This window comes from Pogona vitticeps, chromosome 1 (assembly GCF_051106095.1).
Source record: "Pogona vitticeps strain Pit_001003342236 chromosome 1, PviZW2.1, whole genome shotgun sequence".
NCBI lineage: Eukaryota > Metazoa > Chordata > Lepidosauria > Squamata > Agamidae > Pogona > Pogona vitticeps.
Window position 1 is genome coordinate 94,947,715 of NC_135783.1, and position 15,568 is coordinate 94,963,282.

The 15,568-nt window shown below is 38.5% G+C and overlaps 1 protein-coding gene across 1 annotated transcript in view; it reads right to left on the minus strand.

The window, feature by feature from the left end:
• SLC16A10 (solute carrier family 16 member 10) overlaps positions 1 to 15,568 on the minus strand; it is a 44,958-nt gene that overhangs the window by 7,789 nt on the left and 21,601 nt on the right. The window contains exons 2-3 of the mRNA XM_020805355.3: positions 12,400 to 12,544; positions 9,759 to 10,191 (exon numbers count right to left, since the gene is read on the minus strand). Of these exons, the coding sequence (XP_020661014.3) occupies positions 9,759 to 10,191; positions 12,400 to 12,544 (578 nt within the window). The remainder of the gene's footprint in view (positions 1 to 9,758; positions 10,192 to 12,399; positions 12,545 to 15,568) is intronic.

Below are 15,568 nucleotides of genomic sequence, written 5' to 3' on the forward strand. Positions count from 1 at the left end.
TGGAGCATAATTATTCAAACAGCTCTCCCAACCCCCAACTGGGTACTCATTTTACCAACCTCAGAAGGTTGGAAGGCTGGTTCAACCTTGAGCAAGCTACCTGAATCTGTTGAAATTGAACTCGGGTTGTGAGCAGAGGCTTGACTGCAGTACTGCAGTTTAACCACTGCACCATGAAGCTCTTTATACACATCCATACAATACATGCCTTAGAAAAGAAATCTTAAAGAAATGACACCTCCATCTTCACTAGTCCAGCTTACCAATGTTTTAGAACAGGGGTCTCCAAACTAGTTACAGTGACTGCCACAGCGGAGGGCCAAAGGAACAGGAATGTGTATACGCACACATGCACATACGCATGGTCACATGCACACCACCCAACGTTCCCCACATGCACATAGATGCGTTGTTGTTGTTGTTGTTTGTTATTACACTGAAGTTGAAGGGAACAAGTTCAAAGATGGAAAGAGATAAGATAGTATATATGAAAATCAACTGATATCCTTGTGTATAAAGTCAGGAGAGTTGCAATGTGTTTGAAACTACTGTATTAGAACAATGTAAGCATAATCCCAGTTAAAACCTACACAAACCAACTTAATAGAAACCAATTTAATAGAAAATGGAACACACAAATAGGAATCAATTTTAAAGAGTCAAAAGATAATTTTCTTAGAGAGTTGTTAAATGAAATTAATGTTAAAAGCTTCGACACTAGGTTTGTGAAACAGTTAAAATATGGAGATATGCAAAATGTCAGTTTAATATAATAGGTATTTTAGAATTTTTTTAATAACAAAAAAGTTTACTCACTTTTCAATACTAAACCCATTAAATGACTGCATGTGCTTTTAGCTAATTTGAAAATGCAAACTGCCTCAATTAAAGAGCTATCGTCCCTGAGAACTCTTCTTGCCTTCCTTCTTTATTGTTGACTCACAAACTATTTGGTGCACACTATAGAACACACAATTGCAGTCTGGAAATAGCCAGTATTAGTATATGAAGTAACTCAAGTGAAATCTGCAAGCTTTTGTACTAGGAAGCAAGGGGCTCACCAGCTGTCTTATAAATGCTCTTGTCCTTGTCTTTTAGCAAGCTAAAATACACTTGGGCTTGTATCTAATCTGTTTCACTTGAAACTTCTTCCAGTTTAGTGGTGCTAAAATTGCTTAATTAAGAGTTTGCAGAACCTGGCTTAGATTACAGACCTGTATCAAGACCTAATTTAAACAGTGAAATTCACATGATAATGGTAAATCAATTAATGTCTCTCAGCCTAGCCTACTTCACAGAATAGCTATACAGGTAAAACATACTCCATTCCAAGTTCTTTAGAAGAAACATGGAACATAATAAATAGCTACCTAGAGCTGTCAAGGCAAAACCAACTATAAAGTTAACAACATTTGTTCTGGATCTAGGGAAAAAAGAGAAGGATCAGGGTCTTCAGTCCTGGGATATGCTTTTACATTCCAAAACAAAGGAAGTGGCCAATGAGGAAGACCTAAGCATGCCCAGTAGCATTCACCTTGTTCCAGAGAGCCCACACAGCCACAGAAAGGAAATATTATTATTACTATTATGCTAAACCATTCAACATCATAAAAAGGTGAACTAGCAGATGTCATACCATATTAATGACTTGAAATACAGATGTCATACTATATTAATAACTATATTTGCTTCAAAAGTTGGCTGGATAGCTCAATGGTAAAGGTTGTATAATTTTCATCACTTGATAATGATTTTATATTGCCGTTTTTAAACTCAATTCCATCACATTTTTGCCACATTGTATAGACAAGAGCTGTACATAAAGTCAAACCTCAACTTACGAATGTCCCTACTTGCGAACGTTTCGACTTACGAACTGCTCCAATAGAAAAATATTGCTTTGACTTGCACATGGAGCTTCGACATAAGAACAGAAACAAGCAGGGAAAAAAGGCAGGCAATTCAACTTTCTAACTATAGATGGCGCCAAGGCTGCTTCTTTATGCTGCAGCTCTGTCAGCCATTATACAGTAGGGTGTGTCGCAGTTAAGAGAGCTCCTGCTTTCTAGAGTGAGCTAGAGTGAGCCTGTGTATGTGTCTGTTTTCTCCTTTTAAAAAACTTCTGGATGGGTTTTGCCTGGGGCGGATATGTTTCTGTGCTGCTTTGTTGGTGGCTTTTTCCCCCTTAATGCCTCAGCAAGGGAGCTGAGTTTACTGTTAGTTTTTGGAAGTTTCCCCATTTCTTAAAGCCTCAACAAGGGAGGTAGTGTTACTGTTTTGTTGTTGGAGGTTTCCCCCCTTCTTAAAGCCTCGGTGCCTTCCGTTTCTTCAGCCAGAACGGATTAATTGGTTTTCAGTGCATTCCTATGGGGAATGGTGCTTTGACCTACGAACATTTCGACCTACGAACGCCCTTCCGGAATGGATTAAGCTTGTAGGTCGAGGTTTGACTGTATATCAGATTTCATTTGAATATCTTCACTAAATATGTACACTGTTTAACAGTGATTTTATCTCGGTGGAACTTTTCGCATATAGTTTTAGGTAATTCATGTATAACAGATTATTGATTTTTCCTGCTTGTTCTGAAATATGATAACCCAATCCAGTTTTATTTAAAATTACTGACATGGGGATGAGTGGGATGTTAAACAGCAGTGGTGACAAAGAATCTCCTTGAAATATTCCTCTTTTGATCCTAACTTCCCCAATTTTTTTCGCATAGGCCATTAAGACAGTTGATTATGATGATTATTTATTATATAAAACTGTAATTGCAGCTTTTTCATTAAAGGATATAGTTACTATGTATTTCACTATGTGAATTCACACTAAAGGGTTTAATTTGCGCCTGCACAGAGGTCTCCGGAATAATCTAGAGCTTTATGCTACGTTTGTCAAGGACTGTCCCACTAGCCCACGAGATCTGCCCACCCTCACAATCACCTCAGTTCCTAAGAACAGCCCGCTGCTGCATCAAAAGATAGAGGAGTGACAGACAGAGGAGTATGGGCGGGAAGTATGAATTCACAGATGACCACTAGAAGAACCAGAGTTACAGATAAGTAACCTCTCTTTCTTCTTCGTGGTCTCTGTGAATGCATGCTAATGGGTGACTAACAAGCTTACCTTATAGGTGGAGGGACGTCACGGAAGGATTGAAGAAAGGACAGCTCTCCCAAATGAAGCATCTTTTTTGGCTCTTAAGTCCAGTCTCTAGTGGGAGGCAAACATGGAAGGCATTGCCCATGTGGCAGCTCTGCAAATGTCCGGGAATGGAACTCCACGAAGGAATGCTGCGGAAGTAGCCATTGCTCTAGGAAAGTGAGCCTTAATACCCTCAGGTAGAGGCTGTTTGGCAAGTAGATATGCCAATTTTATGGTAGAGACGATCCAGTGGGAAATCGTCTGGGAAGAAACATAAGAACCCCTATTAAGGGGGTGTGTGTGCAGTGATATAAACAGATTTTTGGATTTCCAATAGGAAGAAGTCATTGAAATATAAAAGGCCAGAGCCCTTTTGGTGTCCAACATGTCTAAGGATTTTTCCAAATCATTTGAAGGCGATGGAAAAAAGGTAGGCAGAATTATTAGTTGGGAGAGGTGAAAATGAGATACAACCTTTGGTAAGAAGGAGATGTCTGGAAAAAGAGTAACCTTGTCGGGATGAAATTGGAGAAATGGAGAGTCAACTCTCCATGCTTCAAGTTTGGGCGGACATGATGGCGACAAGGAAGAGCATCTTGAGAGAGAGGAGGTAGTCTGAAGCGGTGGCAAGTGGCTCAAAGGGAGGACGAGAAAGCCAATGGGGAACAAGAGATAGGAACCATTGTGGAGGAGGAGGAGGCGCTGACAGACACATATTGGCAACACCTCATAAGAAGCGTTTCAGTGTGGGATGTTTGAAAATCATGGCAGCTTCTGAGGCTGATATGCTATAATGTCTGACAAATAGATTTTGAGAGTCAAAAAAGTCAGTTGCTTGTCATACAGATAGGAGAGAAACTGCATGACAGTTTGCAGATTTGTAAGATTAGTAGAAAGATTGTGTTGGTGAGCAAATTTCATGAAGGCAGACCACTTGCGAGAATAGAGTTTGATTGTAGAAGGTTTCCAGGCATGAGCAAGGATAGCCTCTACTGAGGAAGGATTCTCCATGCCGTGAGGTGGAGGGTGTGGGGATCTGGATGGTGGGTCCTGCCTCGATGTGTGTGAAGGTGTGAGATAAGGGGTAGGCAGATGTAGTCGCTGGTGATGGAGCATAGCATGGCGAACCATGGTTGACGTGGCCACCATGGAGCAATCAGGATTGCATTTGCATGGTCCATTCTGATTTTGGATATTGTCCTAAGGAGTAGAGGAATGGGAAGGAATAGGTATCTGCAGGCGCAGATTAAACCCATTAGTGTGCATTCACAGAAATCACGAAGAAGAAATTATATTTAATGGGAGTCTCTTATCTCCAGGCATCACAACTGAATTTGTAAAAGTTATAATCCCATCAACTTCCAATTCAGGAGATATGTGCTGTATCACTGAGAAAAATCTAACATTGCTGGTACTCAAAAGTGGTAACTACATGAGACCAGGCCATTCATTGAAATTCTTCTTTGTGACAAAACAGCTGCTTAGAAACAGGATCATAAAAGGGATAAGAGCATGCCTGATTCTTTAGGGAAATGGGTGAGCTCAATTAAGAAAACACATGATACTGTTCATCAGAATAAAATAAAAACCATAAATATGCATCAAATTGTTCACTTTTATTCCATATTAACATATACTATTTGCCTGTGGATGAAGAACATGGACTATTGAAATACAGTATACAAGATTATATCTTTCCTATTCATGGCATCTAATTTCTGGAGGATTTTGAATACAAATGATCATAGACCTTAAAAATCTGTTAACTCTCACAAATCAAACTATTATATTTAGGCAAACATGTTTTTCCATAAACACTGCATGTCTTGGCTTTTCTTTGCAAAACACTGCTCTTCATTCTGCATGATAGCAGGCTCAAGTTTCCAAGGTTCTCCATGTTCCAGATATACCTTGGTAGGTAGCTTCTGAGTTTGTACAGAAAGGACTTTCAGAAACTGCTGCATTTGTGGCGCTCAGAGCACTATCCTCAGGGTTATACTGTAATTATAGGGTGTCAGTACATACGAGAGATTCAGGTTGTAGTGCTATATATACTTACATGTGAGTTGTCCCACTAACTGGTACTACTGAATAGACAGACATACGGATATACTATGAAGATCAAGTCCTTACTCAGCTCTGAAATATAGGTACATTGTAACCTGTTGCAAACCTTTGGAGTATGACAAGATAACAAAGGACTAATCATGAAGAACAGTTTCTGATGTTCGGTGATAGCTATTTAGCTATATTTGATTTAGCTATACTTGATTAATTTATATGTACACAACCTAATTTCAATTAACTCATGCCTCACCCTACATGTGGCCTACTGACTGTGCTCTCCCCCTAACAATTTACAGCAAGTCAGATTTTCAAAAAGTCCCTAAGAAGTAAGTGCTGAGAAGTAACTAATGATGAATGGTTGCCAGTTTTGCCTGGTATAAATATATGAAGTTAAGATCCCTGTACAGTGGAAATAATACTTCCTGGCATTTTTCACAGAACAAATGTAATGTATCACTTTCAGATGGAAGTAAAGGGGCTAGACTAATCAAACACAAGACTGCCAGGTCAACATTGAAAAGTGCAAGGAAGAGAAAAGAAATGCAGACCAGTTGAAGAACTGTATAAAGGGGGGAAATTTCACTAACCTGGGCAGTCAAATTGCAGCAGAAGTTGAGATCTGAAGGAAGATAAATGTAAAGATTAGAAAAGCAAGTAAAGCACACAGGAGTCCCTGAAGATCTGGTGCCTTAGAAAACATCCAGCTAAAAATCAAGGTGGCACTGTGTTACACAAGTACCATGGTAAACCTTGGACAAAAACGCATGGAGAGTTGGCATGAATAGAGGCAAAATAAAAAGAGAAAGAAAGGTAGAAGAGGAAGGGAAATATGGTGTGAAAGGTTACTATGTTTCACAGGCACATGTGTAAATGTATTTTTTAAAAAATTCAAAATAGTAATACTTAATGTACAGCATTACCCTCAGAAAGAAACAGAAAATTGTCTCCAACCGCTAACTGCTATCATGACAATTATTTTTCAAAAAGAAATATTTGTTGGAAAACTGAGTATAAGGACATTAGCACAGAAATTGTACAAGTAAATTGTATGTATGGTTACAATGTGTGGTTAAATGTGTCTCCAACACATTGAAATGAATGTGACATGTCATGAGTAGATTGTGTCCTATACACTTGGTTTTAAATCACAGGATAAGTCAGACACATGGTGTTCTGAAATCTTTATACTGTATTCTAGTACGTTTTTTCACCCTAATATTATTTACTGAAATTGCCAACAGCATCATAAAAAAAACAAATACTAGAAGACACAGATGAGGATTATTTGTGGTTGTATTCAAAGAGCTGCTTTGGCAGTTAGAGTGTACTTCTCTTCATGCAAAGTTAGAAACTGCAGTTTTCTCCAGTACTTTCCTCTTGCTGCAGACTCTTGCAATACAACCCATGCTGTTCCAGAGGTCTTCCCGTCTTTAAAATTGGTTTTGAAAACATAGGGCATTGCCTTCTATGGCGGAATGATCCCACACCACAAACATATTATTAGGATCTAACCCATTTGAAGCCTGTATCTCAGAAACAGCTAAACATATGCATACTACATCCCAGGTGGAATCTCTCACACCACTCATTTGGCTTCCTTCCAAGACAGGTAATGTTTGTTCTAGCTAATTTTCACAGTGATTTTAAAACTGAATAGCAGAAATTTAAACTGGAAAATCTATCCATTTTAATGTAATGAAAAATTGCTTAACTGCCAATCACTACTGGTTAAGTTGAAGACAGACAAATACAGTGGTGCTTCGCTAGATGATTGCCTCGTGGAACGAAAAATCCACAAGACGATTGTTTTTTGCAATCACTATGGTGCCTCGCAAGACTTTTTTTTCTATGACCGTGCTTCGTAAGACGTGGTTTGTTTTTGTTTTTAGACCGATGCTTTACAAGACTTTTTTTAAGACCCATGCTTCGCAAGACTTTTTTTTTGAGACTGATGCATAGGGAACCTCGCAAGGTGATTTTTTCACAAGATGACGATTTTTGCGGAACGAATTAAAATCATCTTGTGAGGCACCACTGTATAAATAGCAATGATTTAAACAAGGCTTCCACGGTGTGGTGCCCACCAGATGTTTTGGCCCATCTCAAGATCAAAAAAGTGGGGATGTGCCATTTGTGTTTGGTATTTCGACTTCAATTCTCCAAGAATTCCCCAAGCAGAATTCTGAGAGTTCCAGCTCAAAGACCCTTACATTACCCAGACACTTACAATTCACTCAGCTGAACTAGGGCCTATCTTGTCAGCTGCACGGCTGTCTCAAGCCTATGCTTCTTGTTAATATTTTTTTTAAAAGAGGAAAAGAAAAGAAGTCAAAGTCCAAAACAGCTGCTGAGGCGCTTTCTGGGAGCTGTAGTTCATTGGGAGGTGCCTGCTCTAAACCCTAAAAGGAAGTGAGACCTCAACTCCCAGAAAGCACTCTAGCAGCTGTTTTGAACTTGTACTACTTTTCTTTTCCTTTTTTAAAAAATTTAAAAATATTATTTATTTATTTTTGCATATTAGCAACAAGAAGTATGGTCCTGAGACAGCCATGCAGCCCAAGATAGGCCCTGGTCCAGGTAAGTGAAATTTAGCTATCTGTAGGGATGACTCTGTGGGCTGCAGCTCCCAGAATTCTACCTGGGGAATTCTGGGAGTTGGAGTCTCAGAAAAATTAATGGCACATCCAGATAAAATAGCCAACATGGCTATAAGTCCTGGTGAAGTGAGTTGTAGTCCAAAACATTGGGAAGGCACTACATTACAGAATACTGCATTACACAAAGGTTTTATATTTACAAAACTGGCCTTGATAAAATGCTTGTATCCTTTCCAATCATAGTTAGCCAAGGTGAAAAGACTACTCATCACTTGCTTTGCATGTGCCTGGTTTCTACCTCTAAGCTGATGTTGGGCATACATTGTGCTGACTTCCTAGAGTTTTTGTTCTTGGAAAGCATTATGTTCTTCAAATAAAGTGCTCTCTTGACACAATTATAGGATGCCTATAAACAAGGAACATGCTGGAAGTATCCCCACTTGCTACCATCAAGTTGCTGAAACTGGGCTAAAGGCACTGTGTTCTGAACTTGTTTCCTAAGAGACAATGAATCTTTCAACCCTCTCCATGATCAAGCTGGCCAATTCCCATTCTTTAATATCAATTTAACCTTAGAAAAATGCATGCCTATATACAAGGATAATGATGCACAGTCTGAGTGAAGAAATATCATTTCACAGTCTCTGTGAAGTAATTCTTCAACACAGTGAAGAAATATTCTAGATGTACAGAGGTACGATTGGATATTGCAAACAAAATGTTCCCTTCCTATCTAAGACTCAGTGCAAACATGCTATTCATACAACTGCAGCTGCAATTATTCAGCTACATATTTTCCCTATCATGAGGGATTTCGATATTTCACAAAAGAACAAGTGAGTGCCCTCACAAATATGTGTCAGTAAGGTCAAACTTCTCAATCAAATTCATGAGATATTAAGGGATGTTATAGAAGTACATATCTGGAGACATGTCTGAAAAGTACTCAGCACAGCACAAAATACAAAATGATGTACTACAGCAAAATTTAAAACAGAATGTTGGGGTTTTGTTCCCTTTGCCAAGTCTCTGGGAATATCTGTACATGCAAACTCCCAGCAAATTTGACATGGACTCCTCAAAACTACATTTAAATGTGCCTATCTACTGTAGAATGCTTTGGGTTTCCTGCTTTTCAACTTTGTATTGTTGGCTCCACCTATTTGGTTTTTTTTTTTACCAAGATTTGTATTGGTTTGAATAAAAAATACTGTTGGACGAACAAACAGATTTCATTTTCCCTATTCTAGACCTCCCAAAGAAGATGACAAAAACAACTGGCCCCTAGAACCAGCAGCCAGATACAGTAAAAGAGAGAAAATGGAGTTTAGAAGAAGAAATTGGGGGGGGGCAGCCAATGGACACAAGAAATTGGTAAAGGAGAAGTGGACAAGCAAAGGAATTGAGAAACACATAGAGTTGTAGTGATATCTACATGCTGTCAGTTCTGTTGCATGGCACAAGACCAGATACCAATGTTGCTTTCATTTTATCTGTCCCTGTCTTTCACAGTGACATTTCACCAATGGCATTCTCACATTTTTCTAAAAAGCCAAGCACCAGAGTTCTGGAAATTCTTATCCTGAGCAGGATGTATTCTTACAATAGTGCACACCACTGAGCCAGATCATGGTAATCCAAACCACAAAGAAAAACACCTGCAGTTCTCTCTCTTCTCCTCTGACCAGTGCAGCATTTGACAACAAGCACTTATCTTACTTACTACAAAATACTTTCACAAATGCATAAGTGAGGGAAATATTATATATAATGTTCTTGCAAAAAGGAAGGTACACATAACAGCCATTTTCTCCCTTGAGTCTTCTTTAGTTTGGAAATAAAGTGAACCTATTTTCACTAGTGTTTTTCAATGTATCAGTCTATTATATTCAGTTAAAGGAACAATACAATATAAAGCTAAATAAAAATAAAAATATGTATACTTACTAAATGAACATAAGGTATGAAATATCCAAATAAAGCAGCTGGGATTCCAAAAGCCCAGATTCGATAACTTGTAATTTTGAAAATTGAAAAATTGAACATCTTTCTGGCAGGAGGAAAGATGAACCTGCTCTTTTCCCCACTCTTTTTGGCACTAGGAATGAGAGGTCTATAAGTAAAACCAGCCAGGAAGAGAATGAACACAAAAATGCACAGGACTCGGAAAGTGTTATGCAGGCCAACTGAGTCAGACAGTATATCTAAAAGAAAAGGCAGTGTTATAGTAAACAAGCTACTGCCAGCAGTGACAATTCCATTCACCAGTCCCAGGCGCTTCTTGAAATAATGTCCCAAGATGACTAGGGATGGCTGATAAGTAAATGAGCAACCACAGCCAAATAAGATTCCATGAGTGAAGTAGAGAGGTCCAAGTGAGCTACAACAGACAGGAAAAAAGTGTTCATCAAAGTGTTGCACATATTTATAGCATTTTGATTTATTATAAAAAATATAGGCATATTATCTTTCAACCCTCACAAGGGCCTCAGTGTGGTTATGAATGAATGATGCTGCTGAAACTCAAAATTATTTGGCTCATAAGTCAAGTCTGGTACATTCATAATTCTTGAATGTACAGTCAGACCCAATTTTGATACAATGAATATTAATATTTCATAATTCTATGAAGATCAATATACTACATGTGCCGAAGCAGTCTCCATAACTGAACTTTACCATCTTTCCTCATGCTCGGTTTATATTACAAGCATTTAAATAGTTAACTTCGATCAATATTACTCCACAATCACTTCGTTTCTGAAAAAAACTACCCTATTATATGTTACTATATTATATCTTATCAGAAAGAGAAGCTTTTATTAGAGAAAACTATATTTTAAAAACATCACTTGCAGATGTTGTATTTCCACAAATATCTGGAAAGGGGGGGAGAAAACCTATGCCAAAAGATACAGTTGCAACTGGGACGCAAAGAACAATGTCAGTACACCCAAGGGCATGAAGATAGAACAGTAAGATTTTTTACTCCCTACCACCGGGTATTACACACAGTTCCCAACCATTCCACATAATACTGTACTTTGATAATTCTCTTGGCTGTAAAATGTGTTTGCTATGTGGCAAGGGAGAAGGGACCAAGGTTTCAAAAACCACAAACCTAACATCATCTTGGATACACACAATTAGTTGCAGTTAGCTGCATAATACCATGTACAGTGGGGTCTCGACTTAAGAACTTAATCCGTACTGGAAGGTGGTTCTCAAGTCGAAAAGTTCTTAAGTCGAATCTGCATTTCCCATAGGAATGCACTGAAAACCATTTAATCCGTATCTGCTCTTTTCTGTCCATAGAAACTAATGGGAAGCTGCTATTCTGCCTTCTGCCACTAGAGGGGGATATTTTCTTTCTTTTTTCCCCTTAGGTTCAGGGAAGGCAGGGAACACTAAAGGCAGCACTTTAGAACTCTTTTTTTAAAAAAACGAAGCCAATTTTAAATAATGTTTTAAAGCATGTTGTGCTGATTTTTTCAGCACAAAGGCACTCAGGCAGGCTTTTTAGGTGCTGAGCAAGCCTCCGGAAGCCTGCTCAGAGCCAGCCGATCAGCTGTTAGGCGGGGAGAGGAGCGGGAAAACCACAAAATGGCTGCCAGGCTCTTTCTGGGTGTCGGCTTTTAGCTCTTTCCTGCTCTTTTTCCTGTGGTTTGGGGGCTACCAAGGCCTGGTAAGTGACTTTATTTAACAGTACAGTATTTATTTTTAAGTTTCTGACCCTTTTCCCCCCTCCAGAAGCCTCTAAGGGGAGGGAGGGGGGACTTTTTCCCTGTTCGTAACTCAAGGGAAGTTCGCATGTGGAGTCCTTAAATTTCCCTATAGGGCAGGTTCGTAACTCGAATTGTTCGCAAGTCGGGTCGTTCGTAAGTCGAGACCCCACTGTAACTGCTATAAGAACTGATTTACTAATATAAACTGGACAAATCTTATTGAAGTCCATGTTTTACAACAGCAAAAAATTAGGAGAGACATCCATAAGGACAACAAATCTGTTTTTATATCTTACTAATGAATCAATTTAGACATTTAAAAAACTGCGAGACATGATTTAGGTGAAAATGTACTTAAAATACATTTTAAATTGAGGCAAAAGCAACCGTTGGCAGAAGGGGAATCTTTTATCTCCTCGTCCCCTTCCTTCAAACTATCCAGACTCCCAGAAGTGTTACCCAGATGGTAAAGGAAACACAGTCATTGAGATGACCTGTGATATGGCAAGAGGAGGGATCTCTAAAAAATTGGGTGAGGCAATTTTGGGTGTTTCTGCCCGTGGAAGCCAGATCATGAATTCAAACAAGTAGATTAATGCTTGAAGGCTATGTCTTAAGTGCATTATGATTCAGACATGTAACACACCATACTGTGTTGACCTACCTAGGTAAGAACAGAGACTTAAGTAAATACAAAATATGGCTTCCAAATTACTTGTCATAGCTGAAAAGCAGCTGAAAAGCCATAAAGTAAATGGCAGTATCCTCTATAACCTGAGGACATATAATCAGGCTACCAGAAGACATCATGTGCTTTGTCTGCCACATAACAACTAAATTCTGAGAAGTGTTTGCATTCTTACCTTACAAATGAGCTTGAAAGAAGCCCAATGAAAGCAACAGCTGCTCCAACAACAGCTACTGTTCGGCAGCCATATATATTGGTAAAGATACTGACTATGGGAGAACAGAAGAAGATCATTCCCATGGATAAGGAATTCACCAATGCTGTAGAAAAGATTAAGAATGTAAAAATAAACTTTTTGAATAAGACAGATTTCAAAACATGACAGAATATAAAAAGCAATTACCTATTTTTAGAGGAATACAGAAGGAAATCTGGCAAAATGAATTAAATGTAGAGGTTTCAGACCAAACATTGGGTAAAATCCTGTTGTGTACTTTATGCTATTCAACTTGGATGATAACTTCAGCTGCACTTGTGCCATGGCCATTTCAAGGTAATTAAAAACTTCCTAGTTCCCACCACCACCTCCAAGAACCCCTAGTGACCACCTTTAACCCAGGACAGACTTCAGGAGCTGTAGAAGATGGTATATAACATTTAAAGCCTGAAAGTTGCTGCTGCCAGTCCTGGTACTGCCAAAGGAGTGGCTAATTTTGGGTTACAGTGGGAGAAGTGTGGGTCACATGAATTCCAGAGGCTTTCTGAGGCTCATCCATAGCTTCACACTGCCGAAGAAAAGGGGATAAAGAAGCCTTCAGGAGGAGCACCATTTCACTCCACCCAAATCTCCCTCGGGTCTCCAAAACAAAGAAAATGATCCCAGAAATGGAGATTCCATCTGGAATTTTTGTGGAACTAGGCAGAATCCTTTCAACAGAAACAAATGCCTGAATCCTTGAAATTGATCTATCTCCTGAAATATTATACAGAACTATAGTTCCTACAGGTTATACCACCTTAGCTAGGAAAGCATAAAGGTTCTGACACATGCTTTCAATTACAGTACTAGAATATTGTTCCAAATATATGTTATTGTATGTTGCAACATATAAGTTATATGCCTCTTCTGTTTAACTTGCAGTCCCCTCCTCCCCACACTTCCTATCCCACTCCTCTCAAGTCTACAGAAACAGGAGGAAATACAGTGGTGCCTCGCATAGCAATGTTAATTGGTTCCAAAAAAAACATCGCTATGTGAAACCATCGCTATGCGAAACACCATTTTCCATAGGAATGCATTGGAAACCGGTTAATCCGTTCCAATTGGAACGGATTGCCATCATTAAGTGAAAAAACCCACAGGAAACATCGCTAAGCGAAACAATGTATCCTCCATTGGAATGTATTGAAGCTGACTGAATACATTTTAATGGCTTTGCGAAGTCAATTTTTGCAAAATTAAGTGTGTCATAAAAGGGTCAAAAATGGTTTTAAATGCTTGGATTAGCTTCTGCACCCTCTAAAACGGATGCAAAAGTTAATCTGGCTTTGATCTGACTTTTCATTAATTTATGGTGAATTTTTCCCCCCTACTTTTGACAGCTGTCAAAATCTGACAGCTCCATTATTTCCTATGGGGGAAGAAAAAATTCACAAAAAATTAATGAAGACTCAGCAACTGTTCTAAATTCTTGGGTTCGTTAGAGGACCCCCTAAATTGTGTGCAAACCTGATTTGGCTTTGATCTGAACTTTCGTTAATTTTTTGTAAATTGTTTTCTCCCCCATAGGAAAGCATGGAGCTGTCAGATTTTGACAGGTCCATTGGTTCCTATGGGCCAAAAAAAAAAATCACAAAAAATTAACGAAAAGTCAGATCAAAGCCAAATCAGGTTTGCACATGACTTAAGGGGTCCTCTAACGAATCCAAGCATTTAGAACTGTTTTTGACCCTTCTAAGACACTTTTTTAATTGGAAAAAAAAACATCGTTAAGTGAAGCAGGGGACCTAAAATCGCATTCGTTATGCGAAGCATGGTCCCAAACTTCGCTAAGCGAAAATCGCCCATAGGAAACATCGTTATGTGATGCATATTATTTTCTAAAAAAACACATTGTTATGCAAATTCATCGCTAAACGAGGCAATCGTTAAGCGAGGCACCACTGTAACATGTTTCAAGAATGATTTTTTAAAAACATTCTTTTATCATTCAAATGATCAAGGCTGTGCTGACCTGGCTGTTTTGTTAATTGTGCAAATATTCAAACAATAAAGAAATTAAGTTGCAAACCTAATCACACATGCTACACAGGCCTTAGACTGAATTATTCATAACCTTCCATTCACATTACCTTTGCAGGTTGCTTTAACTTCAAAAGATAAGTGCAAGCAATTACATGGTTTGTGGTTACAAACACAAGCTGTAATTATCTCTGAATTATGTTATTATAACAGATAAAGTGCAGCTCACAAAACTAATGAGATTTTTATGAAATGTTATTTATATAGTCATCATCCTGGCCTTACCCTGACTAGTAAAGTACAGCTAATGTAAATAGAATATTCTTTTTAACAAGTATCTTCACATATGCAGCGTACAGTGGTCTTCAGCTGATAGACTGTGACACCCAGATAAAAGGGGTATTACAATAGAAGTGGCATTGCAATCTTCTGGTTTATTTAAAAGTCAAGAGAAGCAGGAGGGGAGAGGAATGAGGGTAGGAGGCAGACAGGAAACAAAACTAAGAGAAAGAGAGAGGGGGAAAAGAGGGTCCATAGCACTTTCCTAAAGCTTTCTTACTAGAACCTGGAGGCACTTTTTACTTACCACAAGCATCCAATCAAGTGACCAGTTACAAACCTGCAATTTATATCCAAACAAGTTTTGCCTGTAACTTCTTGCATTAAAATATGTGTTAAAGGAAGAATGGGGAAATTGTGGCCCTCCACAAGTTGTCATCCTTCACTACTGGCTATGCTGGCTAGAGCTGATGAAAAGTTGCAGCCCTAGGAAATATGGAGGGTCGTACATTCCCTACCTTCCTCGATGAAAGTAAACAAAGCATGTAATTGGATACAACAGGACTTTTACCTTATTTGAAATCAATCTGGTTTCATAAGATATTTTTAGACTTCAAATCACAGGACCTGGATGAAATATCCATGTATCATACACTGTATAACTTAAACAAATGTACAGTAAATAAAAAGATTCTTCAAAAACCACCATATACTTTATATAAGAGGAATACATTTTAACATACTTTACACTTAAAAGCAGCAGAACTGATATTTTAAACTGGCTCATATAAAAAAATCAAGCCTTTTACAATGTTATTTATCA